At 44.7% G+C, this 21114-nt stretch overlaps 1 protein-coding gene across 4 annotated transcripts in view; it reads right to left on the reverse strand.

The window, feature by feature from the left end:
• The window catches only part of PGM2L1 (phosphoglucomutase 2 like 1), a 41007-nt gene extending 19893 nt beyond the window's left edge, over positions 1–21114 (reverse strand). The window contains exons 1-3 of one of the 4 annotated variants that reach the window (XM_056327603.1): positions 21031–21114; positions 20671–20892; positions 4699–4866 (exon numbers count right to left, since the gene is read on the reverse strand). In XM_056327603.1, coding sequence (XP_056183578.1) covers positions 4699–4866; positions 20671–20781 — 279 coding nt within the window. In that variant the 5' untranslated portion in view covers positions 20782–20892; positions 21031–21114. Of the gene's footprint in view, positions 1–4698; positions 4867–12190; positions 12294–20670 lie in introns of all 4 variants that reach the window. The other 3 variants (XM_056327602.1, XM_056327605.1, XM_056327604.1) reach the window with 3 other exon arrangements.

Raw genomic sequence — 21114 nt, forward strand, 5'->3', positions numbered from 1 at the left:
TAAGTAGCAAGTGTCAGCATATGGATCTAAAAAAAAACCTGTCTTTAGGTGAACTGAAGTATTTCTACCACTGCACAGTTCAAGTGATGTTTCTATAAAAAATTCACTGGCAGACCCAGTCTGCTTCTACAGCCATGTTTTAAATAACCCTCTTGCATGTCTGGTCCCTTATGATCAATTGCAAAAGAGAAGTGACGGGAAAGTGATGGTACCAAGGACGAGATGGAAAGATTTTTGGTTGGTGAAATCAAGAGAGATAGTAACAGCTTTATGAAGTCTAGTATTTAAATCTTTCAACTATTACAGAATCACAGAATGGTTTGGGTTGGAAAGGACCTTAAAGATCATCTTGTTCCACCCCCTGTTCAATGGCAGGGCCCCCTCCCCCCAGCCCAGGCTGCTCCCAGCCCCGTCCAGCCTGGCCTTGAGCCCTGCCAGGGATGGGGCACCCACAGCTGCTCTGGGCAGCCTGGGCCAGCGCCTCGCCGCCCTCACGGGGAAGGGTTTCTTCCTCATGTCCAACCTAAATCTCCCCTCTCTCAGCTTCAAGCCATTCCCCCCTGTCCCACCACTCCCTGCCCTTGCCCAAAGCCCCTCCCCAGCTTTCCTGTCGGCCCCTCCAGGCACTGGGAGCTGCTCTAAGGTCTCCCCGCAGCCTTCTCCTCCCCAGGCTGCACAGCCCCAGCTCTCCCAGCCTGTCCCCACAGCAGAGGGGCTCCAGCCCTCTGACCAGCTCCGTGGCCTCCGACAGGTCCGTGTCCTTCTGATGCTGAGGACCCCCGAGCTGGATGCAGCGCTGTGGGGGGGTCTCAGCAGAGGGGAGCAGAGGGGCAGAGCCCCCTCCCTCACCCTGCTGGCCACGCTGCTGGGGATGCAGCCCAGGATATGATTATCGAGCGTTGCTGATTTAACAATAGGAAACTCATAGCAATGATGCAAAGGTGACTGGTTTTGTCAGGTCATTGTAAAGGTCAGTGATGGGTCACTTACCCATTAACAAAAGCAATTGGTTCAGCAGGACAGAAGCAAAACTCAAGGAGGAAAACCTAAGCTTTATATGTAGGTTATGTGGCTGCAATCTTCAGAAGAGTCAAAAGCCGCTTCTGGATATTCTGTACCTTTCTGGATCTGACTTTCCATGACATCAACATAACCATTAAACAAGATTTATTTTAATTGAGGCAAACACTTTAAATTACACCAAGTCCACTTCTTTTGAATGGCCACTTACTCCTGTAGCAGGCAAAGGACAAATACAGAGAGACAGGGCTACCCATTTTCAGATTAGGTTCAGCAAATCCATTTATGTCATTAGCTTCTGACACCAGTACTCAAAGAGATTAAATCTCATCCAGTTTACTTCAGAAATTAGTTTTAGTCCACTTCCCAGAGATTGCTTTTTCTAACTTGATACATGGCTTTAATGAACAACTAAAAGAGAAGCTCTACAGAGAAGCTCTACAGAGAGAGCAAAATGAATACAACCCAGTTTGTTACTTTCAGAAACCAGTAGTACCCATGAAACTGAACTTGCAAACGCATTCCCTGCTGACCAAAACGAAACTTTCCACTGTCTGCCAAGAATGCGTATCAGTCGGCCAATCCAAGCTCAGTCACGCTTTCATGAGACTGGAAACACAAAGGCAGCATGCAACGTTCAGGCGCTCAGAGCATGAGCAACTCCAAATTCAACACACTGCACAAGCCAAAAAGTAAAGTGACTATCATTAACTTCCTCTGCATTATCAAAATGTGTACTCTGCTTCAAATAAAAGTGGACTTGTTTAAAGCAACTTCGCTACTCTTAACAATTCCATCACTGGCAACAAGCTACTAGTTTTTAAACTATTTTTTTTCCTTAATCTCTTCAGATCATTCCCACTGGATCGGTGGAGACCACCTGTACCACACCAGGAAGTTTTGTTCATACCATTACAGCATTTGTAGCACATAAGTATGGCAGACCCAGATCAGTAAGGCTACAATTAAAGGAAGCTTCATTTTTAAGATGCGTCCAATTTACAGGTTAGAAACGCAAGGAAAACTTTGTTAGAACCAAGATGATACTGAAGAGAAAAAATGGTCAGATATAAGGTTGGGTTTCAAACTCTACCAATAAGTTCCAACATGTCACTTCTCTTTTCAAAGCCTGTATAAACAGCTATTGGAATCTGGGTTCACTGAAAGAGTTTGGGCTCCCGTTGTACAGGTCAAACATTAGCAGTGTCAAAGAGCTTAACATGAGTCCCAGCTGTTCCAAGTTTTAGGCAACCACTTCACCCTGAGCCAACAGAAAACAAATCATTTTAGTCATGTCTACTGAGGGACTCCTACCAGAGCATTAACCTACCGAGAGACAACTATTTTAAAATGTTTAGGAGCACTGTTTTAAATGAGAGATTGTATCAACCTTTTGTATATCATGTAATAAAACATCTTTTATCATGCAGCTGAACCTTCATTTATAAAAAAAATACTTGACAAAGCAGACAAGATTCAGTAGGTTTGCCATAATGAAAATTTTGTTGGTGTTCCAAGTACAATGTTTACAAATAAATCAATTCATTGTGTTTTCAACAGTCAAGACTAAAGGTGGGAATGCATAAGATGTTAAGTATATTTAATATACACAATCCAAACCCATTTGTATTTTCTATGTTCACAAGGAAAGGAAATAAGGAACATCCATTTTTTGACTCATGCTATCCATTTTCAAGATGATTCAGCATTTCTCTTTCCTTCCGTCGCACTACCTTCCTTGGGGCGAGAAAAAGCTGTATTTTGCAGATTAAGAATCCAACTGCTTTTTGCTTAATATTTACCATAATAAAGTATGTACAAGAGTGACTATCAAAGTCAGGAATGATAATTTAACAGGACTACAACTCTAGATAAATCAATGTTCAAATTTAGACTCTTCTTTCACATGCTTAAAGTCTGGATAGTATCAGATCAATTTCAAGCGTACTCCAAATTAGCTTCTTAAAAAGTTTAGTTGTGAAGAGTAATTATCTAATCTACTTGTTTTCAGGAAAAATTGATTGGGGAACACATCAGCTGGAAAACATCCCGGTACTGTGCAATAAGCAAGTTTAAGAACAAATCCACTATGAGCCGGCAATATAGAAAAGCAGCATGGATCACTTTTGATCAAAAATTAAATCAACATCAACTGTTCCTTCCAAAGGTATTTATTGAAGAGGTTGGGAAAGAAATGAGACAACTGGGGACCAAGTTCTTTGAGACAGAATACATCACCTGCCCTTCAACAAAACAGCACTTCAAAGAAAGGCAGAGATTATTAAGCCTTGTATTAATCAACAGGTTGATATATTCAGACAACACACATACAATTCATTAATATGGCTTGAAAGAGAAGCAGGGAGGGAAACAGAGAGGAGTCTGATCATTTTCCAGCCCTCTTCTGGCATGCAAGACCAAAATCAACAGAGGAAAAGCGATGGGTAAAAAATATTGAAGAAAAAAATTCAGAAAACTGTTTTTGGTTGTTAATCAACTTAAACAGCTAGCCAAGAGAATCTAAGATATGGTTCATGGAAGATGTGTCAGAAGTGAGGAGTCTCTGCCACCAGGTTTCCCCACCACAACACTGATAGCTCATGGATGACTCCATGGCAGCCTCTATCCAGCTCTTCAACCCCACATGCCACCTTTTGTATCCTTCTAAATCTACATCCAGCACCACCACTGAGCTGAGCCTGATCTCCGGTAGAGGAGCTGGAAATTAGGACTAAAGCCTCCCTGGCCAAAACTTTACCCCACATGCACACCCATCTCATCAGATCCTTTCCAACAACACTAATGTACGACTAACGAAATGGCACGAGAGCTATGTCTAAATTCAGAGATCTCCCTGTTTGTATTTAAATCAAGATGTCTATCCCAAAATACTCCACTCCAAAATTCAAAGAACTAGCCCTCAAAGGCCAATATCCCTTTAAAATGTTTTCTGATCAAACGATTCTGTAATGATCTCTAACCCACATACACAAATATTAAATCATAGATAAACCATGTATCATCAACCTCTCTGACCTAGTATGTAACATAAGACTTGCAGTTTGAGTTTTAAGTTCATATCTCAAATCTTGACTTTTTTGCATCTCTACTTTAAAAAGTGTCAAGAGTTACAGACAGAGCTACAGCAACACCAGCACACTTAACCATAGTATTTTCTACATCTAATCCAGTTGTAGGTAACACAACCAGTGTTACTAGAAGGATCCCCCAGGAGTTAAACTTTAAAATACAGATGTTCTTCACAGTCAGTCTACGTTTGCTTTTTCATCTTACTTCCTGTTCATTTTCTTAGTAAAACCTGATACAAAACTTAGAGTGGGTTTGCTTTTGGGGTTTTCTTGTTGTTTTTTTGCTTAGTTTTTGACAAATACTAAAAGTTCTTATGACAGCTAATGATTTCCAACTATAGAACAGTGTAACAGATTTTAACTACTGGTCAAATTCCAGTGGAAGCGATTACACTCTACTTCTTAGGAAGCCCAGTTAAATATATTCAGGGTACTTTATTTTCTTTCAGCACGAAACATTACATGCTATCCTCTACTGTGGAACGTCTGCTGTGTTTCACCCTCAGCTTGTACTTCAGTGGTACACGACAGGACCCAAACAATTACTGTGAACTCATTCAGTCCTCTCCTATACAGCTACGCAGTTTACCTGTGTTGACTGGATCACTGTAAGGTCATTGATATAGCAAAAGCCAGCTCCCATCGCAGAGCGAAGCCCGGCGGTCCCGAAGGTCAGCCTGCAGCAGAGACGATCCCGTAACTCTTTATGCTTTCCGTTCTGTAACAAGCTTTCAATTTGTTCTTTTGTTTTTTGGTTCTGCAAAAGAAGATTAAGGTCTTCATTTAGTTCTTGAGATCAGGATCTGAACTATATGCTCATTGTTTTTAAATAATTCCTAGTTCTGTGGTGCAACAAGTTCTTCCTATCCTATAAAATGCTCGTCTGCACAAACTAGCTGTCATTGTAACTCTCATTTCTATTGCAATCTCTTTTCTGTATCATCCTTATTCATAGAAGATTCAAGAGCTCTTGTTGCCATTGATATGCTCATGTGTTTGCCTAGTCGTTAATACAGGCTTCGCATAACCGGAAGGTGTAAGTGAGGACCACAGACTAAAACAAGCTTTTCCAAGACAGGTAGCGTAAGTTAATTCTTGATCTGTGCTGCGGGAAGACAGACAAAATTCTTAACTTCAAAGCAGTATTTCCTTCCTCCTCATCCGCAGGAAAGCTCTGTAAACAGACACAGTGAAATAAAGCTGACACTGTAAAACCAAAAATATAGCTTGTCTTTTGAAATTACTTTAATCCTTAGCAAGGCGGTTACAAAAGAGTCAAAGCCCCTATTTATCACAAACTGTCAAATAACGATGGGTATTTCTTTCTGAGAAAACCAGCCTATTTTGATACTTTCCCTGCTCAATACATGCATTGGGTATAAAAGGGTTGGGGGAACAAAAGGAAAAAAAGGAAGTGCTACTCCTGAGGGCAAGTATTACATGCATCATTGTAACAGCCACTTTCACTGCTCTCCATTTTGAAGGGTCTCAAGAATTTTTTCAGAAAAAGCCAGAAAACTATAACCAAACTTCTCCAATTACTTAAAAGTTCAGAAAGAATTTGACATACAGCACATGATATAGCCACTAGACAAAGAACTCCAAAGTCACCAGATTTACCTTTCTGAAGGAGAAAAAAAACCCAGAATTCAAATTCTGACAGTGTTGTGGTTCATACAGAAGAGTCAGAGGCATTCTCCTTTTCTGGCAGCATCATTAGCCAATTGTTACACTATTTCACCTTTACCATCTATAACCCATGACTAAAGTGAATAGCCACCTGACAAGGAAACAGTTTGGCTAAATAGAACAGTAAGAAGTAATTCTTCTGATCCAAAACCCACACCACGTTAAAGTCTTACTGCATTTATGAAAGAACGTGTTTGTCACTTCCACATATAGAAATACATTTACTCTCATTCATAGTTCAGCTAAGGGAGCGATTATACACATCTCTGAAAGGCTTAATTTGAGTATTTACCTTAAAGTGGGAAATGCTAAATCCTATGAGCATTTTGAAGTCAATTCTATGCAGCACAGTCTGTTATGTAGCAGGGTGGATAAGAGGTCGATTATTAAAATCTCCCACTGTTCATTCGTTGTTTTCCTAAACTTGCACCACTTTCAAAGGTACGAACTACCAAGTGTACAAAATGCCCATACACATATACTATTTGTTCCTCATAGTTATCCAACTAATATTGAGGCTAGGAAACAATGGGACAAAATAGGGAAACTTTAATATTAATTACCTATGATGATTAGAATTAAGACAGTCACAGTAATACAACCACACTATCCTGGATGTGCTTAGGGAGAGCTGGGGGGCAGCAAGAGAAGGCGAGTCCAGTTTCACAAAGAAAAACAATGGTAGAATATCAGCATGTGTCCTTTTACAACATGTGCTAACAGGAGGCGACTCATCCATAGGATGTTGTTTTGAGAGAAGTGGATGAGGAAGGACCTTTATTTTGTAACAGAGGGCTCTCTAAATTCATTTGGTCATTAAAGACACTCAGCCTGTCTACTGACAGCCAGTTTGGACAAGACACCTCCTGGATCCTACAAACACAGCACAACCCAGCCAGGCTAACTGACAACACAGGCAGCGTAGAAGGCAATCAACACACAGCTGGGAAAAGCCACGACTCCAGCTTTACATGAAACAGCTCAGGCTGTACAAGTGCTTCTCTAAAAGAGTGTTGATTTAGGTAGGGTCCCAAGGAAGCGTTAAAAAAGGCAAATGGAATCTGAAAGGCAAGGGTGAAGCACTCCTGACATTTAAAATAGAGGTCAGCCAGCTTCAGCTCCCACACTGCCTGCCACAAGGCAGCCTCTGCAGCACTGGGAGACACGCTCTGCACAGAGCGATGTTCTTCAGGAGGACTTGAAAAAATCTGGTAGAAGCACAACGATAAGAGCTTCACCCTTTCTTTAGGGCAAAATACTCAATAAAACTTGTTGACAAATCTGAAACTACTTCCACAGCTTGATAACAGGCCTTGAACATTAGCAGTATGAGACATGTGAATTTTAAGTTTTAATTTCTTTGTACCTTAAAATAAAAAGGCAAGCCATTATTGTTCAGGTTCTCAGATGTCTCTGCAACCAAAACAAGCCATTACTCACACCACAGATTAAAAAAAGCTTAAAAATAAAACAAAAACAATGGGGCACAACAAATATTAAATCCCAGAAGAGAAAGCTTCTCTTTTAGCTGTTTGTAGGCAGTCAACCAGAAAACAAATGACTAAACTGAAAAAGAATTGAGGCAAGACTACATGAAAACCTAATTTCACACTACCATAATTCAATATGCAGTTTTGCTTTAAAATAGCGTTATTAAATTATACAGCGGCTTTAATAGCTTTTTAGGATATGCTGTATTGCTTGCCTGCAAAATAAGAGTAATGTGTAGTACATTACATAGTTTATGGTCTGGAGTTTTGCAAAACTAAAGTAAGACTTTCCTGAAGCAATAGTGCAAACATTTATTTTACAAATAGTTTAATATTTTTTTTGATTAAGCTACCTTATTTATTTCCTAGCAAACAAAAATGACTCAGCCAAAATAGCACTGTAATAACATTTTAATTTGCTCAGGTTGCACTCAGCTAGCTAAAATTTCCCACAATCAGAAAAGAAGAAAGGAGAAAAAAAAGTTACAAGCTAAAGAAGAAAATCTCAAAGCTTTCCACTGATGGACTGAAACTCCTGGGGCAACAGAAAGAAGTTTTACAAGGTCTGGTATTAAATCAGAGGTGGTGATGATCTGCCTCGTGCTCTGGGTTACACATTCAATAGCATTAGAAGACTGATCTCCAGAGATCTGTTATCACAATCCTTACTGCTTTTCATTTTTTCTTCAACTTGCAGCTTCAAAGCCTAAGGACCAGGTGAGCTTCCTGCAACATGCTGCATAGGTACGAACGCCGCTTTACCATACTAAACTGAGAATTGCAAAAAGCACTGCAGTCAGGTGGGGCTAAAAGATCACGCCAGTTTCCACTGCTGACATCTAAACCTATTGTAAATTCTGAAAAAACAGGGGGTTTTGCTGTTTGCTTTACAGTTATAAAATGAAAGCAACACATCTGAAGGTTTCACAGTAGCTTTTATGAAGGTTCATTTTTCAAAGTGGAATAGTTGTAATGTTAAAACACACAACACACTAACATTGGAGACTGAGGTTATGAAGAGGAGAGTCTACTATGTCTTTAGGCAAAGCATATTTTCTGAAGTCATTAGTATCACTGCACAGTCACTCTCTCCCTCAACATTAACTTTCCTGCCACGTGAAGCACAATGCACTAGGAGGGTGTATTAGACTAGTCAAGCTATGCAGCACCCCAACTTATTTCTAAATTCCATGGAAATATCATCAATCCCACCTATGAATGCAAGCAATTATGTGATGTTGAGGAGAGAGGCTTGAAGTAGTTCATTCATGCATTCAAAAATAACTCTAAGAGATCACTGCATAGAAAAGGATTTCTCAAGCTTCTGAAGCCAAGCAGGGCAGCAGCATGGTATTAGCACCAAACTCAATTAACTTAAACACAAACTCAGAACTGAAGAGCCCACTCTTAACTGTCACCTGGGTTAGTAAGTCAGTAAGCTCCGTTAATCACAACACGGAAGCCTAGTACAAGTGAAAGACAAGTTCCTTCGAGATTATCAACTACAGTATTTGGACATTATTTTTAATCCCCTTTAAAACAACAACAAAAAAGAAAACAACCCAAACTAAATAACACAAAACTGTCTGAAGCTTCCTAGTAAACAAACTCGGCTGTTTCATTTGAAAATAGTCATTCCTCAATAAAAGCAGTGCTCTATGATATCCTTGCATCCCCAATAGCTCTTACAAAGCAATTCAAATTATTCCCATGGATTTAGCAATTTGAAGAACCCACAGAATTTAGTGCTTCATCTAAAGTCAAGAAGTACGTGGACATCAATGATATGAAAGTAGCATTTATTTCAATATCCACCAAACGCCTAATCTCTGCACTGCTGGCCAACAAGACTTTCTGGAAGAACAACTAAAGCACTCATGGACACGAGAGCAGCCGAGGGAACACAGGTCGGGGTAGGGACCCCAGCTGCTGTGCCAGCAGGCATGCCATCACTATTGGAGGCACAGAGCCAGGGAGACCAGGGCAGAGGCGCTGTGGTGAGCTTGCTGCCTACAGCCTCAACCCATCAACACTACTTGTTGTCTTCCCTAGCGTCGCCCAGCCACTCCAGAAGCACTGGTGACTCATCTGGCAGGGATACCCCAAGAGGCTCAGGGACTGACTGCCAGGTACTGGTTTCTCCTTCGCTGCCCCGTGAAGCTGAGCGGGTAATATAGAATCACAGAATGGTTTGGGTTGGAAGGGAGCTTAAAGACCATCTAAGTCCAGCCCCCACCCTCAGGGGCAGGGCCCCCTCCCCCCAGCCCAGGCTGCTCCCAGCCCCGTCCAGCCTGGCCTTGAGCCCTGCCAGGGATGGGGCACCCACAGCTGCTCTGGGCAGTCTGGGCCAGCACCTCGCCATCCTCACAGCAAAGAATTTCTTCTTAATATTAATCTAAAATACCCCAGTAGCTAGGCTGCAGGTGCTATCCCACACCAGCAAGTGATTACAAAAGGGGGGAAAAAAAGAGGCTGAGCCTGCCTCAGTTCCATGGCTTCAGCAGGGTCTGCCTACAGCAATAGGGACACATGTGCAGGCCTGAGCCCAGCACCTGGCACTGTGTCTGGCAGAAGCAGCACTGACTGCCCAAAGAAGGGAGAGACGCACCCTTCAAAGCCTCCGAGCCCCACTCTGCTACTGGTTTTCAGAGGACTTCTTACTGGTGGCAAAAGCATCTGGCAGACTGCAGGGTCCTTCAGGCCCACAGGGACCAACCTCCCACAGGCAGAGAGCAGAGCAGAGGACAGCACTGGGGAGAGTGGCAAGACACACACACAGTCCCACATCCTACAGGGATGGTGAGACCCCTGCCACCAGCCAAACAGCTTTCCACAGGTCCAACAGGCAGCCACACACATATATAGGTCAGGAAGCCAAACAAGGCAGCAATTAGGAGGCAACAGACGCTGTTCTTCCTGCTCCAGCTGGGGAAGGGGTCCTGGCCACAACCAGCAGCATGCAAGGAGGTGGTAGATAAGGTGACAGCAGCCAGAGGGGGCTGGAAGGAGAAGCTTGTGCTACCTGAATATACACTGTTGGGGCAAGAAAAGGGACAGGGAAGGCAAGAGGTGCCTTTGGCTAGTGACTGGGCTTTCCAACTGTGGAGAGAATAAGCAAGAAAACACCCACCAGTTCCCTCAGTCTCACCTCACAGGGCGAGTGCCCCATCCCCCAAGAAGCCCCTCTGCTGAACTTGCACCAGTTTGTCAATACCTATCTTATACTGGGAGGCCCACAAGCAGACATGCTATCTGGATGCAGGCTAACTAGCACTGAGCAAAAAGAGAACACTCTTTCCCTGCAATGGCCCAGGATGCTGCTGACCTCTTCTGCTGTCAGAGGCAGCTGCTGGCTCCTGGTCAACATGCTGTCCGCAGAGCCTCCTAGGGCCTTCTCGGCAGCGCCCAGCCCCAGCCTGCATCATCACAGGGTATAGAGGATGGAGACAGTGGGTTTGACATTGATAATGTGCAGCTGTGGTCCTGCAGCAAAGATGTAAATAACTTTGAAGGAGTACGAGAAAAAACCCAGATGAGACAGAAACAAGGGGGAATGTGACCTTGCCTCCAGAAGGTAAGGGAACAGTGGGAACAGCAGAGTCACCTATAGTGAACAGCGGCTGGGCACATGGACAGTAAGAGTTTCACCAATAATAAAGCTTTTAGCAGCACATGTACAGAGTATAAACTTATAAAAGCTGTAACTAACTAACAATAAAGGTCTTTGCTTCACCATCCTTGCGAAGCCCGTGCCTCGTACACCACTACAGGGGGTTCCTTTTTCTCAATTGCAGCCTGTCCTCACTGACTATAACTTGATGTTCCTGATGCTCCACTCCCACAGCCTGTCTACTTCCCCCTGAATAGCAGCTCTGCCCTTAACTGTCTATTTCCCAATCCAGCAGCACCTACAAATACAATGCAAGTGCCTTCAGAGACATTAATCTACCATTTTAAGATGTAAATTTGTGAAGCATTCTTAATTTTTAAATAGCTTTGATGCCTGCCATTTGATACATGGGAAATAAAGAGCAGCCAGAGGTCAGGCAACGTTTTCCTATCCCATTTCAAGTAGACTCTACCACGTATATTCAGGGAGTCCTCTCATTCTCACAGAGTGTGGGGTTTTGCATTACTAACAAGCTAGGAGGAGGGAGAATCTGACTATCAGAACCTGCCCTTCAGTACTTCAGATTCACTGTCAAAGAAAAGGAAACAAGAAACATTTAGGACAGAGACAAGCTGCTGCAGGGGTAACAGTCTAAATGTAGTTCTGCAGTTACACCAGCACCAGAAAAAAAAAGTAGTTCTGCATTATTTTTTCCTATAAAATTATTACACTAACATATATATGCTACCTCTAGAAAGCTAGTGCTACTTCCTCAAAACTTTTTTTTTTTTGCAAATTACCTTATTTTTTCTGACTTTAGTTTTCAGTCAGGAACTTCACGTAACCTGTATTAGTGGTACTGTAGAGTTAAATTTTAAAGTGGTTATAATGGCTTTTAAGAAGAGGGAAGGCGATGAGCCTGCTGGGGACACAAGGTATACTTTAAACAAGTACTTAAAGTAAACTTAAAGTTTACTGCCAGAATCAGACGTAAGGCATAACTATGGGGTCATATCCTGCAGTAGTTGAGACTCTGCAACATCAGCATGTTTAAGAAAGGCTTGAGGTTTTATTAAAAAAAATACATTCTCTGCTGAATTCAGTGTTAAGCTTCTTCATCTTCAGTTTTCCACATACTGCACAGTTGTGTGCTGAGACAGAATTACACATTTTTTGTAGCTCACCAGGATACATAACCTGAAAGAACTGGAGAATTAAAGGACAAGGTCATTAGCGGAGTATTTCTTACTGGTTCTTTTGCGCCCAATCATGTTAATAATGTTTATACTTACTGCCAGAGTTAGGTTTCAAAGCTAATATCCTGTCAAAATAAGTAGCAGTTTACAACTTCCACAGCCATCATTTTTTGCTTTGCAGATACTCTGCATATGCAGCCTGGAAGAAGGGGGAAAGGAAAAAAAGTCTCAAATTTGGTTAGAATGAGCAAACTTGACAGCCACAAATTATGTGCATCAAGCTTTGCCAGCCAGCCTTTAGTTTTTAAGCAGCAATTGTTTTAAGCTTTCTTTCAAATAAAAATCAGGGTCAGCCCCTAAGATCCAAACACACCGGAGTACCCATCTACAGGAATGAAGATAAACAGAGCATTGCCTTTGGTATAGCTAATCACCTTACATACACAACTTAAGACCAGCAGTGGCACTTGCATCAAGCTCTCATTTACAATTGCTCTTAGAAATTGTAGGTTCTCGTTTTCTCTTGTTAAGCAAGAAGTGTTGGGTTTCTAGTCAGCAATCCCACCAACATTTTTATGTTAAAACCAGTTGGGTAACTGTAGGCAAGCAGTTACTCAGACTAGTTACTGCAGTAGGAAAGGGAAAGGTGATGGTTGAGCCAATCGCAGCCTCAATGCGTGGCTGTAGGTTCTGTACTTGAGAGGTAGAAGGCTCCCTACGTAATATCCCCTACCGCTGCCAATGTGTACACTGTGAGTTTGTCTTGTTCTGTTTTGTTCCCAAATCCTGGTCCCTCAGAGAGCCACAACACCTCTGTAACAGTTGACTACTTCTGGCAGGGAGCCCTTAAGAGTGGAGGAAGCCAGGTTGAAAGAACATTTTAGGTATAGTGTACACCCATTCTGCCCGTCTGGAGCAAACAGTGGAATAGTTTTGCTCCACACACAAACAGTCCTCCAGTACTGTCTCCAAAGGCCCTATACCTCCCCATACATTATACAACCCATGTACACAGACTCAAGTCTTCAAGCCACCAAAATCCCCACCTCACCAGCACTCTGAACTAACAAAAGCAATGAGCACCCGAGGCAGGGAGTTTGCACATGCCACACTCTGCCAAGCACCACGCAGCAATAGCAGTACCCATCCACCCTGGAGGGTGGAAGGCCACAAACAGTGTGACTATAACCACACCATATCACAAAAAGCATGTGCAGACCGCACTGCTGACATGCTGCTTCCCTCCAAGGGGGAGGGGGGGGACGGACGACACAGGCACATCATGCTGGCTTTTCAGGAATGCCAAAACCTGGAAATCTGTATCTGCGAGGGAGTGTTGTAAAAAGCTCCGAACTAGCAATTCTCTAGAGACTCTGTCACATTTCTGAGAAACAGGCAACACAAGACCAAACGCTAATGGCAAGAGGAGCAGCAAAACAGCTCAAAGTCCTTTAAGTTAATTCCGTGGCTCAGCATTCAAAACAGGAAGTAGTGATGGGCAAAGCAGGTCACATCACTGTGTTGTTCTGCAGCCCAAGGCAGTTCACAGCACACAGATCTCACTTGGTTCTCTCTTCTCTTCCTGAGGGTCACAGCAAGATTGCATCCAGTAAACAAGAGAACATCTTTCTGTTGTCATTCATTTCACTACTACTATTTTTGTGGAAGTTTTTGTACAGTTTATATAAACAAATTAAAGCAGAATTTTGTTTTGTGAAACAGGACCTCCAGAGGGCATCTTTTCCTGCTTGATCAGGAGGGTTGGGACACTGAAGGCCAGTTGCCCAGGACCCTGTCCAGACAGCTACTAAGTATCTCCAAGGATGGAGACTCCATCACCTCCTAGGCAACCTGTGCCAATGGTCAGTCACCCACACAGTAAAAAAAGCATTTCCTAGTATTTAGAGCGACACTCCTAAGTTTCATTTTGTGCCCACTGCTTCTGGTCCCATCAGTTAGAGAGGACACAATACTTTTTGCGGTGAGCCAAGGAGACAGAAGTTAATTAACTGTATTTTGTTCCAGTGTCTAACTGAAGCACGTAGCACAGGACAGTCCCGGGCAAAATCCCTGGCTCGTATCAGCCAAAGAAAGAAATGTGAACTGCAGGACTCACAGAGATGTCTCAGTGCCATCAGCAGCTCACGGATGCAGGGTCTGGCATGGACATGTCTAACCTCAAACGTGTGAAATATCACCTCCAGTCAACTTCACAAGCATTTTTCTTTCAGAATTTAGCCTTCAAAGCTACAAATCTCAGCAGCATAAGTCTTCAAAACTGGGAAGTAGATAGGATCTGCTGCTTTAAATTCTATTTTAACCTTTGCTGAGCTGCTGCTCTTTAAATTACTGCTATAGCTGCTTAAGTTTCCCTCCCCAGCACAATCAGTTGCTATTATTATTTTACCAATATTTGTTTCTTCCTGCTTCAATGGTCCCTGTCACAGTGATGTGCCAGCCCTGGTGATGTCACAGCCATGTCAGAGCAGGCAGAACATCAGTAGTGGCCCATGTCACAGGGGAGTTGGTGACACAGCCAGCCCCAGATGGGCACACCAAGGGCTGTGCCAGGCAGGGAGGGCAGGGCAGCTGTTTGTCCTTTGTTGTTTCTCCTGTGCATCACAGCCAGACACCCAGAGAGCGGTTAGGATGAGACCACAGCATGCTCCTGTCCTTTGGCTCCAGAGAGAAGTATCCTTCCTGTATCCCATCACAGTCATGCAGGGAGCTGGAGGCTCCTTACAGCCATGGGCAAAGAGAGCTTTCTATCCTTTCACCCTGGAGAGCTGTGGACTGGGCCACAGACGAGCTCCTGTCACCAATGCTAGGAATGCAGTGGCCAGAACACTGGTAGCAGCCCGTGTCACCAGGGGGTAGGTGGCATGGTTGGCCTAGGACAGGTGTTTCCTGGCAATCAGGGAGACACGGGATGGATAGCCTTGGCAGGAGGCTGGGAGAATCCCAGGCAGGGAGGTCTGAGGAGATGGGAGGCGACTCCTTTGGTTGTTGATTCTCCCCTCTTTGGCAGCTGCAGCCCCATATACAGACATAACCACACCAGAGCTTCCGCTACTCAGCTAGAGTGCTGTGCCTTTCTACAAGGACACTGACCTAAGGATAGGGAAACACACACAGCCCCAGCCTGTACTGTATCATGGACCTACAGACAGCTGGAAGTTCCCTGCAGCTGAGGACAGAGGGATCCCTGCACCAGCCATGACCTCCAATCTCCACCCACCCACCATCTCCAAATGTCATGGCCCCACAGGCAGCTGGAAGCACACCACAGCCACAGATTAAGGGATCTCCACACCCCATTATGGTCCTATAAGCAGCTGGAAGCCCATCACAGTCTGGGACAAAGGGAACGCCACAGCACCAACCATCTCCATGCTCCATGATGGACCTACATGCAGCTGGAAGCCCCCCACAGCTAAGGGCAAGAGGATTTCTGCACCAACTCCCATCTCCACACTCCATTAATGGTCTTACAGGCAGCTGGAAACTCACCACAGTCATGGACAAAGGCAGCACCACACCACCAACCATCTCTCTATCCTACCACCCACCACCTCGTAGCTAGAAGCTCCTCACAGCCACGGGCAAAGAAATCTCCACACCACCTACCAACTCCATACCTCATCACTGTCCTACAGGTAACTAGAAGCTCCACACAGCCACAAAAGTAACCTCTCCACATACCCTCCATCATCTCCATACCAGCAGCTAGAGAAACCATGCAGCCATGAACAAAACACCACCCACCTTAAGTACATAAAGTTCCTCAAAATAAAGTTCCTGATTCATAAACCCATTATCTGGTTCTTCCAGTTTGTGCTGTCTTCTTCAGTAACTTTTTTGGGTTGGTTGTTGCTTTCTTATATTTATGCATCTTTAAATATGTGTGTGTATATACAAGTATGCGATACGCACACACACATCAAGTGTACCTCTGAATAGATCCGAGTGTCACACAGAGGGGCCCGGGTGGGTGGGAGGCACCAGGGCTCGGTGCTGCAGGGCTCCCCAGGAGCCACCTGCACAGGCCAGCAGACAAGCCATCTCTTTTATACTGCCCAATACAAAAGAAGAAACAAAAAGCCTTATGTAATTGCTTCCTTTTTTGTTTTTTAAATCATTCCTGCATGTGTTTTTAAATGAACTGGATTGAAACTTGTTGTAGTAATGCTTTATAGCTCACTGCTGCTGAAGGAGGCAGTTCTCACCTTCACAGACTGCTCCCACTAATGTGCTGGCCCCTTTCTTGGGTCAGGAAAGACATTTCTGCAGCTGCATCAAGTGTAATCAGTAACAAACCCACCCTGGTTCTCCCTGAACAACTGCAGGAATGATGTGCCAGCTCAGGCAGGTAGCAAGGGGGAAGTACAGCAAGAAGGAAGAGTGAGGCTCCCTTCTTCCTCCAATTCTCTCATATGATGCAGAATAAAACCCACTTGCTACTCAGAACATTTTAAATGCATTAGACGACTGAAATGTGTAAGCCAGCAGTTAAAAATACCACAGAAAATCCTGCAACACCCAGAATACTTACATTTATGAACTCAGAGGTACCTAACACAGCAAAGTTCCCAACTGTACAAATTAAGTCTTAATGCTGAAGTCTGATTTCTGATATCTGAAAATTAAGTGCGTTTAAACACAGAACAGCCATCCTCTTTCCCACCTCCATGATGACAACACAGAGCACAGTACAGCTTATTTATCAATAGACAGTAATCCCACAAAGCGTAAGTTTCAAGACTACCCTGATGGATGTCACTTAGCCTCTTGTCTTAGAACAGGCACAAAAGCACTGCACTTGCCTTGTTTCAGGGCTTCTCCTGTTTCACAAAGTTGTTTATGCACTCTGAGTGGTATTGGTTGTACCAAAACAGGGTTTGCAACCCAGTCTACCCAGAATCAACTATTTAAATAACTCAGGTTTATGTTCCCCATTTTAATGCTAGAGCTTGCAACACATACATGTAATTTCAAAGAATTTATCTTCTCACTTGTGGCCAATTCCTAGACTTTCTTTCCCCATTTTTAGTCTTAAAAATTCACTTAAAAGTCTTAATAAGAAAGAATATTGCAAGTTGAATAACAGGAACAGATTATTGGTCTCTAAATACCAAGTCCATTTCCACTTGAAACACATCTTAGATGTCACAAAAATTAGAAGAACACTGATGGGCACTCCAAAAAAGCCCTAATACCCTAGGTTATGTATTAGGAAAAATTTCTTCGCTGAAAGGGTAGTCAAGCACTGGAACAGGCCGCCCAGGGACATGGCAGAGTCACCACCCCTGAAGGAGTTCAGAAGACATGTAGATGTGGTGCTTAGGACCATGGGTTAGTGGTGGCCTTGGCAGTGCTGGGCTAACAGTTGGACTCCATGATCTTAATGGTCTTTTCCAACCTAAATGGTTCTATAACCAATGAAGCCACCTTGATAGCAAGCAGGAAGCTATCCATGCTACATTTTTGCACTGACATCAAGTTCATGAATTAGCAAAATAAAATGAGAGTACGGTGAAACACGCTTGCACAAACAGCGCCTGGAGAACTAATTCGAGTTTTTCCCCTCGTGACTTTCTGACAGTGCCTTTGTAATAACCACAAAACATCCCTTCTCCCAGGTGCACTCCACCACAGCTGCCACAGCCAGGCACAGTCTGGGTACAAATGCTCCTCCCTATCTTTATTGAATATATGCAAAACTATACTGCACTGAGCAGGCCTGGGGAATGGGAGTCTTGGCAGCGATCCTACAGGGCTAATTAATAAACCAGCAGCCAACAGCTTGAGCTTAGGCTTGATTTTTACAGAGCAAGGACATACTGAGGGAAAACAAGAGGGCACCTGTTATTTACTCAGTTTCAGGCAAAGATATGACTCTTAGTTTGGGACCATGTTTTTCATTAAGTAGGTCAGGATCTTAACCATACTGTTCTCTCCCACCAGCTGCTCAACCAGTATCTGACCCTCAGACTTGCACTGAAACCCCCTCTGCTGCAACAAACAACAAATGCTCAGCTGCTGTACTGAGCGCACCTCATTTTTGTGCCACTCTGCACATAGCATATTCCTGCCACTCTATAAAGCCACCTAAGACAAGCACATAAAATCATTACTACAACCAAGGTCAAAAACTCTAACATTTGCTCCAAAGAGAAAGTTTTCTTGGAGACAACTGCTCTGACGCAACTTTCTACACAAGCCAGACTCCTTCAGGAGACTCAAGGCAGATGTGGAAGTACAATGAGCAAGTCAGAGTGGATGAAGAGGAACTAAAGGGAGAAAGTGTAGGACAACGACAAACTGTTCACACAGTTTACCAGTCAGGACCAAACAAAAGGTGGGTGGGTGCCTTATGCCTCCAAGGCTGTGTCAAAACACACAGCAATTAAGGAAAATGGGAAAGGAGGGAGACTTAGTTAGCCAGCTTCCCTTAAGCCAGCTGCTAGAAGCATTAATGAAGATGAATACTGGTGAGAAAGGAAAAAAAGAACAACCATCATATGGTCAGGTTTCTTCCACCCACCCACACCCCAGCCCATAATCAGTTACAGTTTTAGAAGAGGTTAGCACACGTACCCAAATTGAAAAGGATGAAGAGCACAACTCTAAGAATTAATTACAGCAAGTAATTTTCAATTAAGTTAGAGGCCGAAAGCTCCCCACAGCTAAATACAGCTGTGAATGTAGTACATAGATTTTATCTTGATCAGAGGCAGCAGAAGTCCCTACAGCTCAGGAAGCTGGAGCAGGGGGAGCAGGGAGACCAACAGCTCCTTGTCAAGTTGTTTGATAAGGAACAAACCTACAGAATTCTCATTTCCTAGGTTTGTGGTGAAACATGAGGTCATTGGACAAATAATCCCTCCTCACACCATGCTTGATGGTTTCTCCTCGCCTTCCCGTCCCACAACACCTTCACCTCTTTTGCTTTCATCCTCTACAGAACGACCACCCATGTCCCCGGCCAAGCAGCCCCCACTCCTGCTCAAGCGCCCAGTCCTCCTTCAGGTGATTTCAAGTTCTCAAAATTCACAGGAACCCTTTGAAATCTCTCCAAGTAATAAGTTCAAGCAGCCTTGTAGGAAAGGTTATGATTATCACCTGGGGAAGCAAGGGTAAACAGGTACAGTCAAAACAGACTCTTCAGTTTGTATTTTATTTGTTAATTGGGGCCCCAGAAGGAGCTACAGAAACAGTAATATTCACTGGTTTTATTATTAAATTGCTGGGTTTAATAGATTTTTTCCCCAGTAACCTTAATGTTAAAAGGTGTAGTGTTCTCCTACTTCATAAATTTTTAAGATAAACATATATTAATCTGTTTAAAAAAACAAACCACAACACCTTTCAATACAGTAACCAGAAGTTATATATAAAAAAAATTACTAGAGTTCAATCTGGGTTATCAAGTGTGTTACCAGGAATGCTATTTCCCTCTTCCACTCCCTCCCTCCCCCATGCCACTATTCCCAGAAATTTTCGCAACATATTTTCACAAGAGCAGCTCTAAGTGAAGAATGCGCAGATGGCAAGTGTTAATGCCTGCAAAAATGAAAGAAGAGAGCATGTTTCCAAGTAGCAGAAGGGCTGTCACATAGAGTTTAATCTAAGCCCTCCTGCTTTGATCCTGACAGGACAAAACTAAAGAGGAAACAGTATAAACACACTGACAATCACTCTCATTAAAGGCAAAAAAAGCGGGGTGGGGTCGGGGAAGAAGCCACAGACAGAAAGCTAAACCACTGATGCACTGGTAATTTACCCTTCCCCATCTCCAGGATAATGTTTTAAAGCACAGGCCATGCTGTTTGGTCAAAACAGCTGGGGGAAATAAAAAAAGAAAAAGTAATCCTTCCAACAACCTAAGCAAAATAACCTCCAGTGCCATATTAATATTATGGCCCCAAATTATCTTTGGATGATTTAATCAGAACTAACCAAGCCTGCAGTCCTCCTGACACCCTGTTGGAGCTACAAAGGGGCGGAGTACGCCCGAACTTAAGATCCCTGGAGCCTGCTTCTTCCCTAGGGAAGCTGTTAAATTCAGGAAGCCAAGGGAAACAACATCAAGCCATCCGAGTTCTAACCGCGTTTTAAGCCGTTAACCAATCCTCCCCTACATCTGGTTTCACAAGAGACACGTCTGTGCCTCCCCGAAGCAGCAGCAGCACCACGAAGCAGGTGCCATAAGCCCTGTGTGAGATGACATCATGGCATCCCTCCACCCGGCACAGCCCCGGGGGCCGCACGCCTCGTCCCCCCGGGCCGGGAGGCTGTCACCGGGGAGACTGTCACCGCGGGCCGGCCAGACCCGCACAGCGGCTGCTCCAAGGCCACCTGCCACCCCCGACCCCGTGGGAAAGGCCCCTGCCGAGGGGACGTGGAGGGACAAGGGGCCAACTGCCACCCTCCGCACCGGGCAGGATGGGGAGGGACAGCACGCGCGACCGCACCGGTGACTAAACACGCCGGGGGAAGGAGGGGGGGAAGCCCCCACCGGGGGGGGGGGCGGGGGGAGGGGGGCGTGCCCCCGCCGCCCCCCGCCACACACCCACCTTGTCCCAGCTCAGCCACTGCCACACCGCCTTGTCCAGCTGCGCGTCGCCGGTGCTGCGGGCGATGAGCACGTTGGAGTTGACATCCTCGGAGGCGCCGCACTCGCCCATGTCGCCGCCGGCGGGGGCCACGGGTGGGCGGATGGCGGGGAGGACGCGACAAACGGCGGCGGCTTCGCTTCTTCTTCACTTCGCGACGCCCGCCTCAGCACCGCACATCGCCTGAGGGAGGGGAAGGGCTAAAGGAGGCGGGCCGGTGCCCCGGCACCGGGGGGAAGCGGAGGAGGACGGAGGTTACGCGGAGCTGCCCGCGGCGGCCGCTATTTACCTCAGCCCAGCGAGAATAACGGCGCCACCCACCTCCGCCGGCAAGGGACGGGGCGCGCGCACACGCCCGCGGCCAGCCGCGCCCCGCCCGCGCCCGCCGCAGCTCGACAACAACCG

Source organism: Falco biarmicus, chromosome 2, assembly GCF_023638135.1.
Source record: "Falco biarmicus isolate bFalBia1 chromosome 2, bFalBia1.pri, whole genome shotgun sequence".
In the NCBI taxonomy this organism is placed as follows: Eukaryota; Metazoa; Chordata; class Aves; order Falconiformes; family Falconidae; genus Falco; species Falco biarmicus.